At 40.3% G+C, this 25042-nt stretch overlaps 2 protein-coding genes and 1 non-coding gene across 3 annotated transcripts; 2 read left to right on the top strand and 1 right to left on the bottom strand.

The window, feature by feature from the left end:
* Positions 1–5263: 5263 nt before the first annotated feature.
* On the bottom strand, positions 5264–7909 carry hce23 (High choriolytic enzyme 1). Its single transcript, NM_001165111.1, is given in 9 exon segments — positions 5264–5528; positions 5717–5841; positions 6009–6090; positions 6453–6631; positions 6799–6916; positions 7145–7297; positions 7383–7460; positions 7668–7701; positions 7807–7909. Coding segments are annotated over 9 exon segments (864 nt in total). The 5' UTR covers positions 7876–7909; the 3' UTR covers positions 5264–5502.
* A 6626-nt stretch (positions 7910–14535) lies between these two features.
* Positions 14536–24799, top strand: LOC110506334 (mitochondrial carrier homolog 2). The gene is made up of 13 exons (XM_021585886.2): positions 14536–14713; positions 15718–15802; positions 20005–20111; positions 20435–20461; positions 20584–20640; positions 20962–21019; positions 21142–21193; positions 21287–21346; positions 21612–21705; positions 22125–22172; positions 22489–22556; positions 23849–23924; positions 24066–24799. Exons 1-13 carry the CDS (start codon positions 14627–14629, stop codon positions 24150–24152), a joined length of 906 nt encoding a protein of 301 aa, XP_021441561.1. The 5' UTR covers positions 14536–14626; the 3' UTR covers positions 24153–24799.
* Positions 22282–22357, top strand: trnaa-ugc. The gene has a single exon. It is a non-coding gene; the product is annotated as a tRNA-Ala (tRNA).
* Positions 24800–25042: the final 243 nt, after the last annotated feature.

Genomic DNA, 25042 nt, shown 5'->3' with positions numbered 1-25042 from the left:
GATCTTTGACTTCTGTCTACAGCTGTTTTTTGATTAAAATAGTTATGATTTATAAGTGCACATTTTGAGTGTTCCTTATTTGTTAATTAAATGAAACGGAGCACAGAAAAACGGGAACCAACAAGAAGAAAGTGTCTAAATCATCTGACCCAGATGTTTTTTGGGTCAGGTTTAGGGAGCTCCTTTAGCACCTCGGACTCAGTGACGGCCTGCAGGGAGAAACTTTGTAGCGGGGCAGGGAAAAAAGAGGGAGGAGCATCGGGGCTAGGCACATTAGAAGGGATGGGGGATTGGGACATTTTGGACGGTCAAGGAGGCATGACTGAGTCAAATAGGAATCCTGACTTTATGAAGTGGTGATTAAAGAGCTCAGTCTTGTGCTCCTTGTCAGTAGCAACCACGTCATCAACGTTAAGGGCTGATGGATTGCTGGTTCGGGTCTCTGTTATTGACCTTGTGGGAGATCTGTCGACGTACCCTTGAGCAGGGCATTGACCCTGGTTGCTTCTGTGTGTCTCTCTGGATGGGAGTCTGTTAGATGACTAATGTGATGTAGTTGTTGAGCGGCTTCACTGCAAGTATATGTTATGTTTAAATATTCCATTAAAAAAAAGGTCATTCATAAAAAACATTAAGGGACATGACCAGCTATGAGAAGAAGGGTTTATTCTCCAGGTCTTTAACCATTTTCCAGAGCTTCTTGGGGTTAGACCCACAGAGAGAGAACTGCTCCTTAAAGTAACTAACTTTGGCCATCTGGATAGCCTGAGTGCACTTATTTCTCATTTTCCTGAACGAGAGCCAGTCAGCTTGAGTATGCGTGTGCCGAGCCAAATGGAATTCTTGAGGTGGAGTAACTATGAAAGATCACGGTCGAACCAGGGGAAGAACCTGTTTTTAATTATCATTTTCTTTTTGGGGGCGTGTTTGTTGACAATATCACTGAAAATATCAAACAAGATGGTCGAAGCATCTTCAACAAAGGGGATCAAGCTGATTCTATACCAATTTACAGAGGCCAGGTCATGAAGGAAGGCTTGCTCATTAAGGTTTTTAGCAAGTGTCTATTACAAATCAGGACAAGTTGTTTCACTGAGTAGTTATGTGAACACAGGCGGTAAAACAGTGATCACATTACAGAAAACACAAGACTGATACCTATCAGGATTATTTGTGAGGATAACATCAAGGAGAGTAGCCTTTTCTGGGTGTTTGGAGTCATACCTTGTAGGATTGGTGATAGTCTGAGAAAGATTCAGGGAGTCCCATTGCTTTAGGACTTGTTCAGGTGGTTTAAGCTTGTCCCAGTTTTGGTCACCTAGCAGGACAAACTCAGACTTAGTGTACGGGGCCAGGAGAGAGATTAGGGCAGGTGGGGTACAGGCCGGTGTTGATGGAGGACGATAATAACACCCAGCAACAGTCAACAAAGAGCTATTTGAAAGTTTAATGCTTAAAACCAGAAAATCAAATTGTTTTGGTGGAGACAACCGAGCACTGAAGGTGTTCCTTGGTAAAAAATTGCCACTCCACCACCTTTGGAAGATCTGTCTTACCGAAAAAGGTTATTTTTCGGTAAGTTTTCGGATCTGTCTTACCGAAAAAGGTTATATACTGTCACGCCCTGACCATAGAGAGCCCTCAGGGTTCTCTATGGTGCTTTAGGTCAGGGCGTGACTCGGGGGTGTTTCTAATCGTTAGTACTTCTTTGTTGGTGTGAGTATGGTTCCCAATTGGAGGCAGCTGATGATCGTTGCCTCTAATTGGGGATCATACTTAGTTTGGTTCTTTCCCACCTGCATTTGTGGGATGTTGTTTGTTTGTGTTTCAGTTAGTGCCTATGTGCGCTCTGTACTGGATGTTCGTTGATTCTTTGATGTTTTTGTTAAGTTTCACTTTTGTAATAAAGTATGTGGAACTCTATTCACGCTGCGCCTTGGTACGCTTATGTATACGACGATCGTAACATAAACAAGCAAGTTCATATTACATCGCACAGTTCAGGCTTCATCTGATTTATCTATACAGAAACTGCACATCAAGCTCACTGAAAAAGATTTAACCTATGTCAGTCAATAAGTTGTTTAAAAAATTAAAAATAACCAACGTTTTGGTTAATCGCTCAGCACTACAGTACACTAGTGGTTCCAATTTTAACACTAACTTACTAGCTAGTGTATTAGCAAAAATTGTGATGACTAGCTAACCCCTTTAATCTGTGGTATCTAGATATTAGTGTTAGCAAGTAATGTTAAACAATAGCTAGATATTATTAATATTATTTTTATTAGCTAGCAGTGGATAACATAACTAGCTAAGACTAACTTGTATAAATCCTGATAATGAGGATAAGAGTTATGTGTAGCTGTGCTATGCTAAATTGTCATATATTCCTCTTCTCTCCCACATATTCCCATAAGGTCTCAGACTCCAGGATGGGAAAATGCTTAACAAGAAAGAAACAGATGAAGACACAGAAGGGGACCATGAGACCCTATGTTAGTGTTGTATTTTTAAATAGTTAATCTGTTGTCAATTTATAGTCTGACTTGTAATGTTAAAAATGGGAGAAAAAGACACCCCAATGTTGGTCTGAATTAGCTAAGCTACTCACTACCAATGACAGGCTACAGATTGAGACACCGCAATTGAAATCATTTTCCCAATGTATCCTTCTATTAAATTACATTTTGTTCTTACTATGTATTGCATGATTGGGGAGTTTATATGCTGTTATAAATATTTGCATCTCATTCATAAATGGTCAGCAGGTTTCCACTTTCTTTAAAAGTAGTTTTTCAGTAGTTATAAATGTTGGTAACTCATTTGTTAATGGTCAGTGGATTGCCACTTTAAAATAAGTTATACTTTTAGCAGTTATACATGTGGGTAAATCATTTACAGATGATTTGAGAGTTCACTCAGAGCTGAGACAAACAGACACACTTACACATTCAAGTTTATTTTCTTTATCGTTACTATTTTCTACATTGCAGAATAATAATGAAGACATCAAAACTATGAAATAACACATATGGAATCATGTAGTAACCAAGAAAGTGTTACACAAATCAAAATATATTTTATATTTGAGATTCTTCAAAGTAGCCACCCTTGGCCTTGATGACAGCTTTGCACACTCTTGGCATTCTCTCAACCAACTTCATGAGGTAGTCACCTGGAATGCATTTCAATTAACAGGTGTGCCTAGTTAAAAGTTCATTTGTGGAATTTTTTTCCTTCTTAATGCGTTTGAGCCAATCAGTTGTGTTGTGACAATGTCACGTTCGTTGTATGGAGGAGACCAAGGCAGCGTAAGATGAATACATACATTAATGAAGACGAAGAACACTTAACAAACTATACAAAACAACAAACCGAACGTGAAGCTGTAACAATACTAGTGCAGACACAGGCAACTAGACATAGACATAGACAATAACCCACGAAATACCCAAAGAAGATGGCTGCCTAAATATGGTTCCCAATTTGAGACAATGATAAACAGCTTCCTCTAATTGAGAACCAATCTAGGCAACCATAGACATACATAAACACCTAGATAGTAAACAACCCCATAAACCTACAAAACCCCTAGACAGTACAAAAACACATACATCACCCATGTCACACCCTGACCTAACCGAAACAATAAAGAAAACAAAGTATACTAAGGTCAGGGCGTGACAGACAAGGTAGGGCTGGTATACAGAAGATAGCCCTATTTGCTAAAAGACCAAGTCCATATTATGGCAATAACAGTCCATCAATATTTTCAGACATGAAGGTCAGTCAATCTGGAAAATTTCAAGGGCTTTGAAAGTTTCTTCAAGTGCAGTCGCAATAACCATCAAGCACTATGATGAAACTGGCTCTCATGAGGCCCGAAACAGGAGAGGAAGTCCCAGAGTTACTTCTGCTGCAGAGGATAAGTTCATTAGAGTTACCAGCCTCAGAAATTGCAGCCCAAATAAATTCTTCACAGAGTTCAAGTACCAGACACATCACAACATCAATTGTTCAGAGGAGACTGCATGAATCAGACCTTTATGGTCAAATTGCTGCAAAGAAACTCCTATTAAAGGACACTAATAATAATGGGCCACTTTGAAGAATCTCAAATATAAAATATATTTTGATTTGTTTAACACTTTTTGGTTACTACATTATTCCATATGTGTTATTTCATAGTTTTGATGTCTTCACTATTATTCTGCAATGTAGAAAATAGTAAAAAAAAAACCCTTGAGTGTGTAAGTGTGTCCAAACTTTTGACTGGTACTGTAAATGAGAAAAGATTCAACACTTTGTTCAACATATTTCGTCAATGAATGGTGGGTATGAAGACCAAAACATTCAACGTTGTGAGAAGATACCCCCTCCGCTGTTTCACCAACCAAAGGCATTACAGTTACCATTTAACACCAGAGCGTTCGCCACACGTGGACTATCACTGAGCAGTGGTAAGTGTGTTGATATAATCTGGTAAGGGGTAATTTATTAGGAACGATAATTGAATAATGTCCTGGATGTACATTTGGCCAGGTCATCATTTATACCAACCTCTTCTGTTCCTGGGATAGAGCATCAATGCATCACACCCACAAGTGAGAAAATAACTATTGTTCAACTGTGCAACTATTGAAAATAAGGTTGCATAATGATACACAAGGGTTCATCTTATAAGCGTGTGTAAGTGCATTTATAACGTGTTAATAACTGTAGGTAGATATTGGCTCACTATTTGGCAAACACTGACTAGTTATTGCACTATTTTGACCAATGCGATACAACTGTTTATTAATGGTTCATAAATGCATTTTCAAATTATTTAAATAATGATTCATCATGTAATTAGAAACCCTTTATAAACCCTTTACAATTTCAACCTCTTGGTTAAGTGTTACTGAAGAAAATGAATAGGCTACTATCCTTGACTGTACTGGACACTCCCTCTACAATGTTTTTTAAGCTCATGTCATTGTTTCAGACTTCCGAAATGTAAAAGTAACAGAATGTAAAATGATTTTGTTGTCCTGTGTAATAAAGGATTTTCTGTGCATGTGGGAGTTTGGGCGAGTGTTATTGCTGTAGGCTTTGGTGAGATAGCCTTGTTAACTCGACCTAAAAAATACAAAAGGTTTCAGTTTTACTCACGAAACCACTTAGACACCTATGCACATTATATGATAATCACCATCAATGTACCATTTGCAATCAGAATAATAAACATAAGCCCTCAAAAAACAGAGACTATCAAATACACATTACTACACATGTTTATTGTGATAATGTTTCAGTAGTCTGCAGTACATTCTTTTGCCATACCAATGTTCTATCTATGATAAGCCATACCTGATATACAGAAAACAATGCTTATCTACGTCTCAATTCATGCTTTCAGCATAACGTATAGTTTGTTTATTGAGTTCATGTTCAAAGTTGAAAAGCAAGCTATAACTGCAGTTCCAATCCTCAGCAGACGCTCTACCATCGCACTTGTCAAATCAAGTCTAACTGCTGTCCCGCTAGTAAAAGAGAAGGGAAAGAGAAAATACAATTATAATTAGAATACATACTTCATTTCAAATACTATATTCCCAAATATTTGTCATTGATTGAGCAACGGTGGGGTGAAGCTTACAGGCAGGTACAATAATCACAACTTTTATCCTTCACAGTTATAATAAACAGGTATTCCTAAAATAGAACTTACTGCAGTTGTAGAGACGATTGATCCGCAGAATATCAATGGGGCTCATCTGAGTTGCCCTGCCAATAACTGCATTATTGTCAGGGATTGGAAGAATGGTGGGCTGCCTGTTCCTGGAGAAGGCAAACCTGGAACCAGACAACATAGGACAGAAAGCTCTGAAGCTATCAATTGAAATTAGAGGATGACATGAGTAGACTATGAAAGGGGAAAAGGATTTCTCTTATTTTAGCCATGTAACATTCCAGCTGTTATCGCAGTTAAGAAAACCTTTAAATGAATTTCTTTAATTTACCTTGAGTAGTGCATGACAGAATTATAGTCATAAGGAGTCCCCAAGTTAATCGTGTTGATCTTTCTGAAATTGAATTCCATTCCTAGGATGGAAAATGTATGATAAATCCTTTTCTTACACAGTATAATAACATTCACTCTTGTAAAGAAATGTTTTACAGATGATTATGAATAGTGTAAATGCATATTAATTGTAAAGCTTATAATTCTGCTCAATGTTTCTACATGTTTACAAATAATGAAATACTAATGTATTATTATTCTATTCAAATAGTAGTGCACTATAAATAGTTTAATAAGGCTTTCCCATTAAAGTTATAAAAGTGTTACTAAGATTTCTTACTCAAAAGGGTCAGGAAGAATATTGTGCACAATCTAAATTATTATTTCCTTATGAAATTATGTTAAAAAAAAAAAGTATTATAAAGCATTATAAAGCACTAACCAGGAATAATGTTCTCCATCAGGATTTGAACATTGCTATCGCGGTCACTGCGTGTTTGCTCATGGTTGAAGCCCAAGGCATGCAGCAGTTCATGCTGCACCACAGACAGAAAGACACATCCGTTCCTACTCAGAGACACGACCTGGCCATTGCCCCGGCGTCCAATAAACGAGAAACAGCTACAAACAAGGGTGCATACGGAAGACAAATGTTATTTCTAAAAGTGATAAAGTATTATCTTTATGCAATAAAACAGTCAAGTAAATTGTCACGTAAATACTAAGTAAATAAGAGTGGCAAAAGACAAGTATAACAGGCCTAGTAATGGAATGTGCAGTGGTCATACCCTGACTGAGACTGGATGTCCACAAAGTCCCTCTGATTGGTTCGGGGAAAGAATCGGATGCAGGTTGATGCAGCAAAGGTTTGCAGCCCGCCTTCAATTACGGACCTCTCCCGGGCTGCTGCTCAATGGAGCAATAAGAAATAAGAAATCAGAAACTCTATAATCACAGGCACACACACACACACAGACTCACACACACAGACTCACACACACAGACTCACACACACAGACTCACAGACTCACACACACACACACACACACACACACACACACACACACACACACACACACACACACACACACACACACACACACACACACACGTTTCAGAGAACAAAATACTTACAGTATTGATTAGAGATCACAAAGGGCACGTAAACGTTCCCATCAGAGGACTTCTGCCACTTGCATCCGCGAGCTGTGCAGGGGTCAGCGTTCATGAACCCAGTATCTACTGCAATGTCCCCAAACATGACTAGTGGCTCATCAAGTCTTTGTCCTAGAAAACAACACCAAGTGAAGGTTATCTGCTATCCATTCTTGATGCCATTAAATACAGAGTAGGAATGTACAGGCTTCCGTACCAAGATTTCTGTTGGCCTTCTCAATGAGCGTTGAAACAGAGTATTCATCCTCCTCAATGCTGTTGGTGCTAGTGCCGTCTGTGGAATGGAATAAAAAATGTGCTTAAATGCAACTGTGTCCCTAATAACTCACATTTTAATAAGATAATATATGTCATTTACATTATAACAATGAATGATTAATAAAAAACGGATTTCGTTTATGAAACACGATATTTAGATGATACAATGTCCAATACAATGTCATGCAATAGCTCAATGTTTATAAATACAGGATGAGCATACCAATGTCCTCTTCACTCCATTCATATGACGCTTTCTGTATGGCAAAACAGCAGAAGGAAATATGTACAAATGTGTTTAAAACGCACATAATTCATCATCATGCACAGCCGTTTCTCAATAGTCTCGGATGGACCCTTACCCCTGTAGATCGGCCCTGAACTGAGCAGAGAACAGCGATGAAAATGGACAGCACAAAGACAGGTGCCATGGTGAAGGACTGCAGGATGGCCCAGGATCAATCTGTTGTCAACATGATAGACCTGCAGTTTATATAATGTCGGCTGACAGACGCTGTCGTTGCTCAGAATACTGGTAAATTGCAAAATAGCCGTAGATGTTGACCAATTCAACCAAAGTCTTGCTTCAAGATGTTTAAAAAGAAGTGTTTCTCAAATTTTGGGGACTGTGGTTTTGTGATGTCTTGCATACATGTCATGGGTAATTAATAAGATAAATACAATACAACTGTACTAGAACGGAAGGGTGCCATTGAACTAAAATATTGAAAACAATTAAATAAGAGCTTGCATAAAGGAATAAGAGCACTTTTTTTTTATTTATAAAGCCCTTTTTATATTAGCAGATGTCAAAAAGTGCTAAACCTCAAACAGCGAGCAATGCAGATGTAGAAGCACGGTGGCTCTGAGGGGTGGCCAGTCCTCTTCTGGCTGTACCAGGTGCAGATTATAACAGTACATGGCCATTAAGGCCAGATTGTTCTCCAAGATGTTCAAATGCTCATAGATGACCAGCAGGGTCAAATAATAATCACAGTGGTTGTAGTGGGTGCAACAGGTCAGTACATCAGGAGTAAATGTCACTTGGCTTTTCATAGCCGGGAATTCAGAGGTCAAATCAACAGGTTCGGTAGAGAGAGTTTAAAAAAGCAGGTCTGGGTCAAGGTAGCACATCCGGTGAACAGGTCGGGGTTCCATCGCTGCAGGCAGAACAGTTGAAACTGGAGCAGCAGCACGACCAGGTGGACTGGGACAGCAAGGGGTCATCAGACCAGGTAGTCCTGGGGCATGGTCCGAGGGCTCAAGTCCTACAGGAGGGGAAGGAGAGGGAGAGAATTAGAGGGAGCATACTTAAATTCACACAGGACACCAGATACGGTTGAAGTCGGAAGTTTACATACACTTACATTGGAGTTATTAAAACTTGTTTTTCAACCCCTCCACAAATTTCTTGTTAACAAACTATAGTTTTGGCAAGTCGGTTAAAACATTTACTTTGTGCATGACACAAGTAATTTACATAATTTGAGTCAATTGGAGGTGTGCCTGTGGATGTATCATGGGAAAATCAAAAGAAATCAGCCAAAAAAATGTAGACCTCCACAAGTCTGGTTCATCCAAGGGAGACATTTCCAAATGCCTGAAGGTACCACATTCATCTGTACAAACAATAGTACGCAAGTATAAACACCATGCCGTCATACCGCTCAGGAAGGAGACACGTTCTGTCTCTTAGAGATTAACGTACTTTGGTGCGAAAAGTGCAAATCAATCCCAGAACAACAGCAAAGGAAATTGAAGATACTGGAGGAAACAGGTAGAAAAATATCTATATCCACAGTAAAATGATACCTATATCGATATAACCTGAAAGGCCGCTCAGCAAGGAAGAAGCCACTGCTCCAAAACCACTATAAAAAAGCCAGACTACTGTTTGCAACTGCACATTGGGACAAATATCGTACTTTTTGGAGAAATGTTCTCTGGTCTGATGAAACAAAAATAGAACTGTTTGGCCATATTGACCATTGTTATGTTTGGAGGAGAAAGGGGAGGCTTGCAAGCCGAAAAACACCATCCCAACCGTGAAGCAGGGGGTGGCAGCATCATGTTGTGGGGGTGCTTTGCTGCAGGAGGGACTGGTGCACTTCACAAAAAGACACAAAAAAATAAAAGCTGAAATAAATAATTCTCTCTACTATTATTCTGTCATTTCACATTCTTAAAATGAAGTGGTGATCCTAACTGACCTAAGACAGTGATTTTGTATTACGATTAAATGTCAGGAACTGTGAAAAACTGAATTTAAATGTATTTGGCTAAGGTGTACTGTATGTTAACTTCCGACTTCAACTGAAAGACAGGAGAATTACACCAGATATTACAGACTGACCCTAGACCCCCGGCACATAGACTATTGCAGCGTAGATACTGGAGGCTGAGACAGGGGGGGGGGTCGGGAGACACTGTGGTCCCGTCTGACGATAAGGCCAATCAGGTAGGATATAAGCCCATCCACATTGCTAAAGCACAGCCCCCTCACACCTAGAGGGATATCAACAGACCAGGCTGTGTATAGCCCACAAAGATGTCCTCCACCGCACGAGCCCGAGGAGGCGCCAAACCAGACAGGAAGTTCACGCCAGTGACGCATCAAGCGATGCACCCCTCCTAGGGACGGCATGGAAGAGCACTAGTAAGCCAGTGACTCAGCCCCCATAATAGGGTCAGAGGCAGAGAATCCCATAGGAAAGCGCAACCGGCCAGGCAGAAACAACAAGGGCAGTTTGTCGGTCCAGTGCCTTTCAGTTCACCTTCACACCCCTGGGCCAGACTACACTCAATCATAGGACCTACCGAAGAGATGAGTCTTCAGTAAAGACTTAAAGGTTGAGACTGAGTCTGCGTCTCTCACATGGATACAGTAACAAGATTTTTCTCGGGTGGGCATTCCATATGCCCCATGTCTGACATTTGCACTTGGACAGAAGAACCAAAGTTTCTGAGGATGCTTGTGGAGATGTAGTTTTGAAGCAGTGAAGTGGGCCATGCCATGAAGAGCCTTGTATGTGATTACACATATTTTGTAGTATATTTTGATCCTATGTTTTACTGGCAGCCATATTCGTTTTCAAGAACTAATTATGGGGTCTCATTATATGGTCACTTGAGAACTTGGTCAGTAACACCATATACAAACTCTATTGCAGTCCAGTTTGGAGGTTGCATAGGTATCAGTGAACGTTATGCAAAAATGACAGATGCAGATGGCATTTGGCAGGTTGAGCCTGTTATGCAAACTCCCAGAAAGTGGTTTATGTTATGAAATCCATGTTGAAATACTACCCTAAATGTTTGTCTTTGTGGAAACTGTTGCCTAATGTTAACAGCAAGTCTGAGCACATAGTTGCAAAGGCATGCAATCTGGCCATAGGTATTTTCAAGTTAACAATACAGAAGGGAAAATATATTGCACATTATGGTGTCATCAAACCTCTACCATGTGAGAGATAGCAAAAAAAATGCAAGTGAATCTCTTCAGTTAATTGCACATTGTTGTGGTTTCATTGCACACCCACATGAATAAACTAATTCAGACAAAACTCAGGCTTTACTGTCCCGAGATTCTCTTGATCTTGCACAAAAAAAAATATATTAAATGTAAAAATAAAAGAAGATACATTAAAGATCAAATAAAAAATCTATTGAAAACAGTTACGTTTAGCTTGTTAAATAATGCTGAAACCTAAAGTGTTGAGTATAAATGTAAAAAATAAACAGAACTGTACATAAAGTAATAGTCAACAAAATATACATATTTGAAGCTATTTTCCAATGGTCATAACTTAGCTTGATGACTTGATGAGCCACTAGTCATGTTTGGGGACAAAGCTTGTCTTTGTGTTGGAAATGTATCTGCACAACTACACACATTTGGATTGGCAATTATCCTGTTTGCTGCGAACAATAATTCCCTAAAGGAACTAAAACATCAATCTAATAATCAACCCACAGGTAGGGCTTTTATGAATTGTTCTCAATCAAAAATCCATTGGAAGTACATAGTTGTACACTTTCAAATGGATGGGCAGTGTTCCACCTCAACCCCTTCACAAAATCCCTCCCCAACTCCAACCTACATTCTCCAAGCACTCAGGTGACCATTTTTAAAAAAGCATATAATTGTGAGCAGTTCCTTTAGAATCTCTGAGCAAAACAATAAGAAAGTTGTTACCTAACAGCTTGTTAATGTCTAACTACCACATCAACACTGAGCCATTTAGTGTATGTTTGATTTACAACCATAAGCCTATCAAAGCCACAATTGCATCATGTCTGAGTTTTCGTTCATTATGCAAAGTGAAGTAGATAATTATGTAAATGATGTCACTGTGGTTAAAATAACCGTTTCCATTTGAATGTCCTTCTGTTACATTTTTGCATTACATTTAGCCGACGCCAATGGCAACAGCTAGTCTTACTGGGGTCCGACACATAACGAAAAATACATTACAGACCAAAGACTTTACAATTGACATACATTTAAAAACATGAACATGTAGTGTGTCTGTGCATCTATCAGTTACACATACAGGTCAGTACATACACACAACAAGTAGGTCACATCAACTTTAAGGCACTGCATCTTAGTGCTAGAGGCATTACTACAGACTCCCTGGTGTGAATCCAGGCCGTATCACAACCGGCTGTGATTGGGAGTTCCATAGGGCGGTGCACAATTGGCCCACCATTGTCTGGGTTTGGCCGGTATATGTCATCATTGTAAATAATAATTTGTTCTTAACTGACTCGCCTGGTTAAACATAAAAAACATGGGGGCATTGTGAGGTGTTGCTTTATTTGTTTTTTGAAACCAGGTTTGCTGTCTGTATAATACTGTACGTTTCCCTGAATTTGTTCTGGACCTGGGGACTGTGAAAAGACCCCTGGTGGCATGTCTGGTGGGGTAAGTGTGTGTGTCTGTGCTGTGTGTAAGTTGACTATGTAAACTATTTGGAATTTCCCACACATTGTTTCTTATAAAAACAAGAAGTGACACAGTCAGTCTTTCCTCAACTCTTGGCCAAGAGAGACTGGCCTGCATAATATTAATATTAGCCCTCTGAATACAATCAGATGTGCTGCTCTGTTCTGGGCCAGCTGCAGCTTAACTGTGTCTTTCTTAGCAGCACTTAACCATATGACTGGACAATAATCGAGATAAGATAAAACTAGAGCCTGCAGGACTTGCTTTGTGGAGAGTGGTGTCAAAAAAGCAGAGCATCTCTTTATTACGGACAAACCTTGACCCTTCTTTAAAACCATTGAATCTATGTTTTGACCATGCATGACAGTTTACAATCTAAGGAAACACCAAGTCATTTATTCTCCTCAACTTGTTCTGTTAATTAAATGTTTACAGTGCTTTCTGAGGCTACTGTCTGGATTGGATTATGGTTCATAAAATGTGTAGAGTCATTGTAGCCTATAAAATAAATGTAGCCTACAGTGTAGTAGCAGAAAAGCTAGAATAGAGCACAGTATAATAATAACAATTAACGGTTAAGAAAAAATCTGCATAGAGAAAATCCTGTCACCCAACTGGGGATCCCACCCCTAGACTTATGATCAAACCTTGTCATTACAGTTAGTTCCAACACTACCACCTACTGGACCAATTGAGAACAGGGTTGTGTTCAGTATGGAGAAAAAGTTTTGAAACAGTGTGAAATGGGGGGGGGAAACTGAATTTGTCCAATAACGAAGCAATATTCTACAGCAGGTGGCCCAACATAATTGTATTGCTTTTGTATTGCTGGCGATCAGGCCTACCACTGTCATGTCGTCAGCGAACTTGAAGCCAGCAAGTACTCCGCATATGTGGGAACTCCTTCAAGACTGTTGGAAAATCATTTCAGGTGAACCTGGTTGAGAGAATGCCAATAGTGTGCAAAGCTGTCATCAAGAAAAAGGATGGCTACTTTGAATAATCTAAAATATATTTTGATTTGTTTAACACTTTCTTTGGTTACTACATGATTCCATATGTGTTAATTCATAGTTTTGATGTCCTCACTATTATTTTACAATGTATAAAATAGTAAAAAAAATAAAGTAAAAGCCTTGACTGGTACTGCATATCTTAATAAATTACTGCATTTTCAAAAATATTATGATATAATCATCAAGCCCATTCAAAAGATTAGGGGACAGAACCCAGAAGTATGATGTAGGAGGACGTCACTTGCACATCTTATTGAGGCCAAATTCCCTCATCTATGCTGGCAAAGATTGATTTGACTTCTTCATTGAAGTAGCGAGCAAGGGAGGGTTCTTTATCATCCCAGTGAGCAGGTCAATGTTGACGTGGTCGCAGTCGGCTGGTCAGCACTGGTCTGGTCAACAGGTGGTTAACGCTGGTCTGGTGAGGTGGCTCAGCTCTGGTCTGGTCAACAGATGGTCAATGATGGTCTGGTCGGGTGGCTCAGCACTGGTCTTGTCAGGTGGCTCAGCACTAGTCTGGTCAACAGTCAGCTGGTCAAAGCTGGTCTGGTCAAAGGTCAGCTGGTCAACGGTCTGCTGGTCAATGCTGGTCTGGTCGGGTGTCTCAGAGCTGGTCTGGTTGACAGGTCAACACTGGTCTGGTCGGCTGGTCAACGTTAGTCTGTTCTACAGTCAGCTGGTCAACGCTGATCTGGTTGACGGTCAGCTGGTCAGCCAACTGGTCTGGTCGACGGTCGGCTGGTCAACGCTGGTCTGGTGGACGGTCAGCGGGTCAGCCAACTGGTCTGGTCAGCTGGTCTGGTCTGGTCTGGTTGATGGGTCAACTCTGGTCTGGTCGAAGGTCAGCTTGGATACTGCAGAGCTGATGGTGGGTGAGCTTTTTAAAAACTTTTATCTTCATGGTCTTCTTTTCACCTCAAGATTGTAAGACCATAACACTATTCCTTCGGATGTCTAGGCCTACTAAAAATGTATGTGTATGCGCTAAATTGATATAGCCACTAATCTTTCAGAGAGGATGAAAACAAATTATTTAAAACGTCTATATTCCAGCACAGTAGGATCCTATGAAGTCTTCGACAAAGTCATCTGAAGAATCTGCGGCCTGTGCGGTCCCTTCTGTGTCATGTGAGTTGAGTTACTAACCTAGTGAAGCTTCCTTTCCTTCCTCTCTTCCCGGTTGGTGGGAGGAGAAGAATCCTATTAGTTTGCTCCATAATGGCGGACACGTGTGGCCAAGTACTTCTGGGGTCTGGATTAACAGTCCTTTCCCACCCCCTTATGTACATCAAAGTTCTAGTTCAGGTAAGATCTATATATATATATTGAGATTAAACAAACCAGAATCTTTGATCCTGCTAGCTTTACGTCGAGGCCGGTTCTGTAACTGACAGGCTACTGTAGCTAACGTTAGCTACAACAACAGCCATAACGAATAGCTAGCTAACTATAACTAACGTTACTTTCCATACTCCACACAGCTGATAAATTCAAACTGATCTCATGACAATATATTATCTAAACAGCAGTTTACTTATCGTTTCAAACCTTATGTTTCTATAGCTAGCTAGAATTAGTAGCTAGGGGGTTGACGCCACGCAAAGGTTAAGAGCTAAGCTACGTTAGCTAACTAAGGAAGTGGTTTCGACATTTTTGTCGGTTTTGTCGCAGATAAACAATTACATTGTTTTACAATTATATCTAGAGGTTTTGTCTAGGAGGGATGCAGCTTTTGTCAAATTTGACTTTAAGTAGCAGGTTGTGAGAAACAATGACATCTACTGTAACAGGTTGGGAGAATTAGGTTAAATTTAGCGAAAGTGTTAGGGTTAGCTAAAATGCACAAAAAAACAACTAATTTGTACCTAAATTTGACAGTGTCCCAACTAGACATGACCCTATTTAGCCAGCTGTCATGTTAATTTGTGTGACATTATCAATACCTTGAGTAACGACTGGCTAACGTAACTAGCTCTCATTCAAAACGTTCATGACAGGATGGGTGCCCTTTGGCCCACTCACCCGAGTAACGCGGGCTAGCGTAAGGTTATAACACAACCGGGTACTTCGCTGGATCATAATGCATTACCGTGTGTGCTGTTGTCAGATAAGATGTATGGCAATTGTACTGTGTCAAATGTTCGCAAAGAAAGTCAAACATGTATCATATTGTTAATCTAGCTAGCTAGCCTAGCAAATGGTACTAATTCTAACTATAACTGACTGACATTTGGCCTCGTTCACTGCAATGTGTTATATAATTACCCAGAGCCTAATAAATGGCAATTGCACATGTACTCCTTTTCCAGGTTGGACATGAACCTCTCCCTCCGTCCATAGGAAGAAACCTGTTTGGTAGACAAGTGTACCAGCTGCCAGGACTGTTTGCCTATGGTGAGACCCGAATTCCAGTCTACCCACTTGCAAAATGAGTTAGTTGAAAGTGGGTCGTAAACTCTACAGGCCACCTTGGTATTCTTTTTGGTATTGACTCGCGCATAGACAACACTAAAACAGCTGTTGTGAAATATGAAAGATAGTCCTGCTCCCTACTGGGCGTAGTTTATACGCCCAGTAGGGAGCAGGTGTAGGGTGTTAAATTGGTGCGATCTTAAATGATATTCACAGAAAATACTAGCAATTACATTTTTCAAACGTATGTGAGCTCCGTGTTCATATTTCACAACCGATTTTTCGAGTTGCCAATGCGCGAGGCAATAGCAAAATAATACCAAAGACAGTACAGAATAGGGCTGGGCGATATGGCCAAAATATAATATGGTATTAAAAATAAAGACTGCACGTTTGCTTTTATTAGTAGCGCGAGACCGATCCGAGGGTGCCAACAAATACTGTTGACTAACCCCATTCCGGACAAATTTTCGCCACCGCGGCATTCAAATGAGGCTGCAATGAAAACTAATGCGACTGTGTTGGCATAAAAATATGGGGTGTGAACTACGTTTCTATTCAAGCTTTGATTTACATGTTAGTTTTGGAGAAAAGTTTAAAGAAACGGACCGCTCTGACGCCGTACGTTAAATCATGACATAATTTTTTTTTTAAGACCGAACGGAGCTCATTGCCTTCAGTCAAGGTCTCGTCATTGATTTTGCTGGAAAGGGGAGAAATTGACCTGGAAGTATTATGCTTTTTGGGCACTAAAATAAGGTTGATTGTATGTTACAACGCAAAGTATAAAAGTGCGTTAGCTAACTATACATTCTAATTGATTTCAATGGGTCTTTCTATATTTTGATTGTTTTATACTGTTTAACTCAACTTCAACCAAAAATACATTTCAGCATTTATCAATTTCTGCATTTCCTGCACTCATTTCAAATAATTTCCACACTGCCACATAGGGCTGCACGATTTGTGCAAACAATCTAGGCATTTTGACCAAATGTTGCAATTGAAAAAGCCTTCCCAGAAGAGTGGAGGCTGTTATAGCAGAAAATGGGAGACCAACTCTATATTAATGCCCATGATTTTGGAATGAGATGTTCGATGAGCAGGTGTCCATATACTTTTGGTCATGTAGTTTACTGGAGCAGTGCAGAGCTGTTGTGAAGGAAGTTGTCAAGGAAGTGAGTTTCTGTTTATACAGGACCTCCCACCTACTGTCAACCAATCATATCAATCCAGAGCTATACGGATCTCTTTGTTACAAAATTTGGGAGGCCTACGACATTTCAGTACAGACTACGGCACTCAGTTTGGCCTCTGGAGGCTCCGCAATTGTCACACCCTCCATACGGAGCCTCCGAACACATTTTCAGATCAAGCATAATACACTGCTCAAAAAAATAAAGGGAACACTAAAATAACACATCCTAGATCTGAATGAATGAAATATTCTTATAAAATACTTTTTTCTTTACATAGTTGAATGTGCTGACAACAAAATCACACAAATTATCAATGGAAATCAAATTGATCAACCCATGGAGGTCTGGATTTGGAGTCACACTCAAAATTAAAGTGGAAAACCACACTACAGGCTGATCCAACTTTGATGTAATGTCCTTGTAAAACAAGTCAAAATGAGGCTCAGTAGTGTGTGTGGCCTCCACGTGCCTGTATGACGTGCCTACAACGCCTGGGCATGCTCCTGATGAGGTGGCGGATGGTCTCCTGAGGGATCTCCTCCCAGACCTGGACTAAAGCATCCGCCAACTCCTGGACAGTCTGTGGTGCAACGTGGCGTTGGTGGATGGAGCGAGACATGATGTCCCAGATGTGCTCAATTGGATTCAGGTCTGGGGAACGGGTGGGCCAGTCCACAGCATCAATGCCTTCCTCTTGCAGGAACTGCTGACACACTCCAGCCACATGAGGTCTAGCATTGTCTTGCATTAGGAGGAACCCAGGGCCAACCGCACCAGCATATGGTCTCACAAGGGGTCTGAGGATCTCATCTCTGTACCTAATGGCAGTCAGGCTACCTCTGGCGAGCACATGGAGGGCTGTGCGGCCCCCCCAAAGAAATGCTACCCCACACCATGACTGACCCACCGCCAAACCGGTCATGCTGGAGGATGTTGCAGGCAGCAGAACGTTCTCCACGGCGTCTCCAGGCTGTCACGTCTGTCACGTGCTCAGTGTGAACCTGCTTTCATCTGTGAAGAGCACCTGTGGACGTCGGGCCCTCATGGAGTCTGTTTCTGACCGTTTGAGCAGACACATGCACAGTTGTGGCCTGCTGGAGGTCATTTTGCAGGGCTCTGGCAGTGCTCCTCCTGCTCCTCCTTGCACAAAGGCGGAGGTAGCGGTCCTGCTGCTGGGTTGTTGCCCTCCTCCACGTCTCCTGATGTACTGGCCTGTCTCCTGGTAGCGCCTCCATGCTCTGGACACTACGCTGACAGACACAGCAAACCTTCTTGCCACAGCTCGCATTGATGTGCCATCCTGGATGAGCTGCACTACCTGAGCCACTTGTGTGGGTTGTAGACTCCGTCTCATGCTACCACTAGAGTGAAAGCACCGCCAGCAAGTGACCAAAACATCAGCCAGGAAGCATAGGAACTGAGAAGTGGTCTGTGGTCATCACCTGCAGAACCACTCCTTTATTGAGGGTGTCTTGCTAATTGCCTATAATTTCCACCTGTTGTCTATTCCATTTGCACAACAGCATGTGAAATGTATTGTCAATCAGTGTTGCTTCCTAAGTGGACAGTGTGATTTCACAGAAGTGTGATTGACTTGGAGTTACATTGTGTTGTTTAAGTGTTCCCTTTATTTTTTTGAGCAGTGTAAATAAACTGTGCTGTAGACTACAGTCAGATGGCAAACCATTTTTGTTGACGGGGTGCAAGATTTATTTTGCCTAATTTTTAAGATATGTTGGTGCTTATAATTTACGACATTTTGGTAGGCTATTCGGTAGTCAACTTGTCTAAATTTGATACATGCAGCTTATCTTCTGTCATTATGTTTGCCTAGAAGACTAAATAAGCCCTTGCTCACCAGAATGTCATAAATTGTTACAATGAATGCAATCTTGTTGACTTCAGAAAACTTTTCTGCCATCTCTGCTTCTTTTGTGGAGCAAAGACAATTAGGGACTGGGAAGAAAATGCAATAAATAACAAGGAAAGATTTGGCTAACTTTCCAAATTACATTAGTTTGACTGGTTGTAAGGAAATGGAAAGCTGTGAAAGATTTAAGTTAGGCTTGGATGCATATTTTGTGGTTAAAATACAATCAGCTTTTATGATGCTGATAAAGATATCTCTACAGATGGCATCTAAATGTGGATTTGCATGCTCTCAAGATGATGAAAGAAATCAACCATATTTCTCCACTCCTGTTCCCGAGTCAAATGTGTCCTTCACTTGGTGTATAATTTTACTGCAAGAAATGCTTAGTTCTGCAGGAGTTCATATTAAGGCGATGTGAGAGGTTATAGACCTACAGTCAGTGTCCAGATTTCAGCTTTCATTTTAACCCATCTGAACAGTAGGCTACAGTTCTCTTGACATGCCATAGGTCTATTTGAAGTCCCTGTCTTGACTGTCAAATTTTTATAGCACCTCACAATCATCACACACAACATAGCCGGCACTGCCATCATCCTCTTTTACCACTTCACCAAATCTTTTTCAACTCTCCATTTCGTGGCTTTTCTCTGATTGAATTCAACTCCGACATTGTCCTTTTTGCCTCCGTGGATCGATGTTAACTCTTTCTGCCCGTTCGCAAAAGTGTTTTGACGGTTGGCGTGTTGCATATTTGGCTGTTGTACAATTAGGCCCTAAAGCTTATATGCATAGGCACTAATACCAGAGAGCATAAAATAATGAAAGAAAAATATATATTTTGTCTATAGATACATTTTTTTTTTTTAAAGGTATTGTTTTCTCTTTATTCAACCTGGCCTTCATTCACGCAATATTTCATGATACTAAACCAGCCTGCCCAGCGGATATAACCTGCGCAGCACTACTAGTGATGGATTTAAAACTAGACTTATCCTGGTGTTAAACTCCAACTAGTAGGCTACCGGAAATAAGACTGGCCTATCCGTACCATACAGTCTGACTAATGAACATATTTTCTGTGTCCTTTTGATCCTCTAATTTCTGTCTTTTAGCAAAGCACATCATAAAGATTGATGGCAAGGCAGGTCTCTTTAATGGCCTAGCCCCCAGGCTCTGTGCAGGGACCATCGGCACCCTTGTACACAGCAGAGTCTTGCAGGTGGGTCTAGCTAACAAGCTGGCTTAATGTAGCTTCTTAAATAAATGTTATCTGATGTTTCCAGACCTCAGCAGTAGTCTAGCCTCAAACATAAATAAATGGGAAATGTGATCGCATTCTGTATTGAAAGTCATGCTCGTCAGAGAATAAGCTATATGCTGGCTTGGGAATTGACTCTTGACTTGAACTGCATTGGCCTTTCACTGTCTTAGGATGGTGAGTGTGACAAATGCTATTTGTTTCTAAATTCATAAATGGCAATGTGTCAACACACCACTATGGAAATGGATCTCTGTTGAACTAATCATTGCTGTCTTTAACAGAGATGCCAGGATGCAGGCAAATATGAGGTAAATATTTTGGCCTGGTTATGGATTAATTGTATAATTGTCTCTTTTATTTATTTTATTAAATCTTTTATCTTTTAAATGCAGGCTGTGGATATGGGTGGTCAGTTTTCAATCTTTTTTAGGTCTCTGGAACCAGTCAGAAAGCTGAAGAGGGATCCTTGCAGCATGTTGTGAATGAGGTATGAATTCATTTGTTCAGTAAAGCAGATGGTTTGACAGATGTCTTCTTTTTTTTTAGCATGTTATTGCTTTTGACACAACCAAGATCAATCAAAATATTCAGATTTGTTTCACAGTTCTGTAGGACGTGGCTTGAACAGACCTTATTCTGTAAATTGTCACTTAGCTGTCTTTTTTTCACCATACGCAAGTAAGTTAATATCTGGAGCGGAGCTGGTTCTTGGTGTAAGGGGAATTATCCCAAGCTTAAGCTGTCCAAACTGGATTCATGGTTTCTCCCAAATTCTGCATCTCCATTCTTTCTGTTTTTCTTTTACTAGACAACCAAAGAGATGATAGCCCGCTCCTGTGCCACGATCGTCACGCACCCCTTCCATGGTAATTGTACTGTTTGTGTCGAGCAACTTTTGTCATGTCACCCTTTGCCTCAAATGTTCTCATAGGAGAATGACTACTGCATGGATACTGGCTTAATGGTTTATGGTATGTTTGTTCCAAAGTGATCACCTTGAGATGCATGGTCCAGTTTATCGGTAGAGAAACCAAGTACAGGTGAGTTTTTCTTAACCTAAGTTCAATATGTGTTTATACGATTTTATAGCCATGTAATACTGAATATTACAAATGTTTCTTGTTTTCTTGCAGTGGAGTGTTTGATTCCATCGTCACTGTCTACAAGAATGAAGGAGTTCTGGGATTCTTTGTGTAAGTATGATCTTCCTTTGGATACATGACCAATGTTTCATCAAGGGCAACCTTTAGTCCTGACCTGCTAAATTACTAGAATACATTTGACCTCAGTAAATTCAGTCAATCCTTTTTGAAGTTATTTTTAAAAGTAGGTTTATGCTTGCTCCTGAATCTCGCAAATGAATTGTTGTCTAGAGGCCGTTTTCTCTGGATGTCTGTACCATGACCTCTTTTTTCCCTGTCGTCTTAACCTCTGACTAATAGCTGTGCTCTCATGCAGAGGCCTTATTCCTCGTCTGCTGGGTGACGTGCTGTCTCTGTGGATCTGCAACATGCTTGCCCACCTCGTCAACACATACGCCATTGACGACTCAGTAAGTCAGATGGATTTGGAGATTTTTGGCACTTCTTTAAAGGTCCAATGCCGCCATCTTTATCTCCGTGTCAAATCATTTCTGGGTAACAATGAAGTACCTTACTGTGATTGTTTTCACAGGCAGGCCAAAACTCCATCCCACCAAAACAGGCTGAACATTCAGGCGGCCTTTTCAGACTGTTCTTACACTAAAAGGGCATTATAATTTCCACAGTATTATTCCAACCTCAGTGTGGTATTCTATTTTTTATTTTATTTTAAACATAGGAAAACCACATTTTTGACTGCACTGGGCCTTTAAAAGTAGATGTGGACCTCACATAAAAAAGTGATCCTGTACTGAAGTACATTGTCAGTGTAGAATGCATGGGTAAGTGATTATTCATTTTTTATTTATTTTATATCCTTTCCTCACAGATGAGTCACACAGGAGAAATAAAGAACTGCTCTCAGGCTGTGACTGGGGTAAGTGTACAGCATTTGTTTTAAATCTATCATTTATCAATGTAAGGCCATAACACAGGCAACTAGTAATACCATACAGGTAATAAACAGTTGTTGGGATTTTTATTGGGGTCCAGTGTGGCTCAGTTGGTAGAGCATGGTGCTTGCAACACCAGGGTTGTGGGTTCAATTCCCACGGGGGACCAGTACAACATTTTAAATAAATGTATGCACTCACTACTGTAAGTAGCTCTTTATAAGAGCTGCTTAATTACTAAAATGTTAATGTATTTCCTTGGTTGCTGATGTCAATTTGTATCTCCCTCTCGTGTTCCAGTTCTTCGCCAGTATGCTCACATACCCCTTTGTTTTGGTGTCAAACCTCATGGCTGTCAACAACTGCGGGTAAGTAGCTGCATTTGGATGTTTTTTTACACCAACATCACCAGTCGGTGTAAATTCATAGACCAATAACACAAAGCCTTTCAAATAGGTCTGGGCGATTATATCAAATTAATTTGTTTTGGGGTAATATTCTAAATATCTGTATCACAAGAATCCAAGTTTGTTTTTAGGAGCATTTGTCCCCTTGATCTCGTTTCGGTCTCGTCTCCTTCAATCCTTCTGTGCTGTGTATACCTTCCCATTTACACCAGAGATGCGTATATAATGACGAGATGCTCATGTCTCTGCCCCAACAATGGGAGGGAGTCATTGTCCCGAAGGCAGGCTAAGGTCCAAAATAAAACCCATGGAAACGCATTGGTTTGGCGAGAGTGAAACCTCACGCTTTGCATCTTTCTCTGTTTACACACACCAAACTCCTCCCCTGCCACTCACAACAACATAGATGAGATCACTTCTTCCTCTCTGACAAGTGGATTCAACTCTCTATTTGCATTTGAGGTTTGGTTGAACAGAATCGGTCATATGAACACCAAAACAGTTTACTGTAATAGAGAAATTAGCCTGTCTAACAATACCCTTTGTCTCCACTCCTCAAATTGGCTCAGAGCAGACAACTAAAATGGGAATATCGATTCTCTAAAATTAATGATCAGTTTGTTGCACGGTATTGCAGTACTTTAGCCAAAGACTGTCTAGTCGGTTTTCTAAATGTGCAATAAGCTTAAGGTAGGTCACTTGATTTCCAACATCTGACTAGGATGCTGTTCAAACAGTATTCCAAAAAAGCATGTTGAACTAATACAATTATTAGTGGAATGCTTATTTAGCCTATGTATAATTTCATAAGCTCTGAATTCGTTAATTATTGCTGACTGTTTGAAATGTAGTGTATTTTACCTTTTTTTTTAAAAATTGTACAACAAAGCTTATTTGGATAACCTTTTATTTTGGGGGGTTGATAAATTGTGAAACAGCCATAACTAAAGAGAGGTATGTTTGTTAGGCCATATTGCCCATCCATCATTTCAAACCTCTGCCAATGATGGCTAGTTTCCAGGTTACATATCCCTTTGCATATAAGGCTCGTCCAAATAGGTCCCTCACTCATACCACTCCAACAGTCCTAGGAAAACTCTTGCTTGAGACCATTGACCATTTTAAAAACAATTACCCAGAAATCATTTGACAGCGATTTAAATTGCTCCATTGGACCGTTTTTAAAGTTTCCCTGTAGTGAGTGGTTTATGTCTGAGGCTGGCTGTCCACGTAAGCACTCCTGTCTTTTACAGTCTGGCTGGCGGCCTCCCTCCCTATGCTTCAATATATCCAACCTGGGTGGACTGCTGGAGGCACCTGAGCCTAGAGGTAGGTTGCTGCTACACAAAAATACAGATGTAACCATAAGATCCTTAGTTATTCACGTTGGTTAACGTGTTAAATTGAATTATGGATGAATGTGCTGTTTAAGCTGTTCCTGTTTTGTGTTTGTATTCTCTCTATTTATAGGGAAACATGAGCAGAGGCAACAGTTTATTTTTCCGGAAGCTGCCTGTGGGGAAGACTTATGCAACCGACCAGAAGAGATTTTTTTAAGTCTTGAACTACCTGCATAGAATCTAATTGTAATAATATAAATTGACATTGCCTGAAAGGGGGTGGATCGCTGGCATCTAATCCTTTGTATGCACTTGTTTACAAATTTTTTTTTAAACAACCTGTCCGAGTCTGTCATCAAGTAAAGATAAAATTGCATTGTTTTACAGCAATGTGCTGCTTTGATTGGAAATGTGAAGAGCTTTATTTTATTATATAGAAATTTGTAAAACTGTACTGCAGGATAATTAAATGGAGCCGTTTCACATAAATCCAGGAATAAACCAGATTGCAATAGTTCCCAGTTCTTCTTTCTGTGATGGGAGACTAAATTGTATGTCACCTATTGCCAATATACAAACCATCGGAATACCCTGTATATCTGGCTGGCATTGAGTGGAGGCCCTCCCTGAATATAAGATGGAAGTTTTAGCTAATCTGCATGTAATGTTTAATTCAAAAGTTATTGAATTGGGACCTTGTATTGATGTATGTAATCATGCGATAAATGGATGCGTTAAGGTAACTTGGGGCCACACTGAGCTATGGAGAGTGAGTTGACATGTCTATGGCCTTGTCGAAGCAGTCAGGTGCTTGTATTAACTCATTTTTGACTGATCCAAATAAAGATGCTTTTTTGGACTTTTTGCTTTCTTACAGCATTTTGCTTTTGATTTCATTCTCCAGTGTGTAGCTAGTCCCCTGAAACATTGACTCAACTTGCAACACGAATAGAATGGCAATAGGCGATTAGTTTCACAGAAGTACATTGGCCCTCCATCGGAAGTACTCGCAGGTAACAGCCCCAATATTGTGGCAAAATGCCCCTTTCATAATATTTGTAAATGGTAACATCTGAAATAATGTGGCGATGTCTTTTCCACAGCGTG

This window comes from Oncorhynchus mykiss, chromosome 26 (genome assembly GCF_013265735.2).
Source record: "Oncorhynchus mykiss isolate Arlee chromosome 26, USDA_OmykA_1.1, whole genome shotgun sequence".
NCBI classification, from domain to species: domain Eukaryota; kingdom Metazoa; phylum Chordata; class Actinopteri; order Salmoniformes; family Salmonidae; genus Oncorhynchus; species Oncorhynchus mykiss.
Note: the sequence above shows the minus strand (reverse complement) of the source record. Positions and strands in the feature narration are given on the sequence as shown.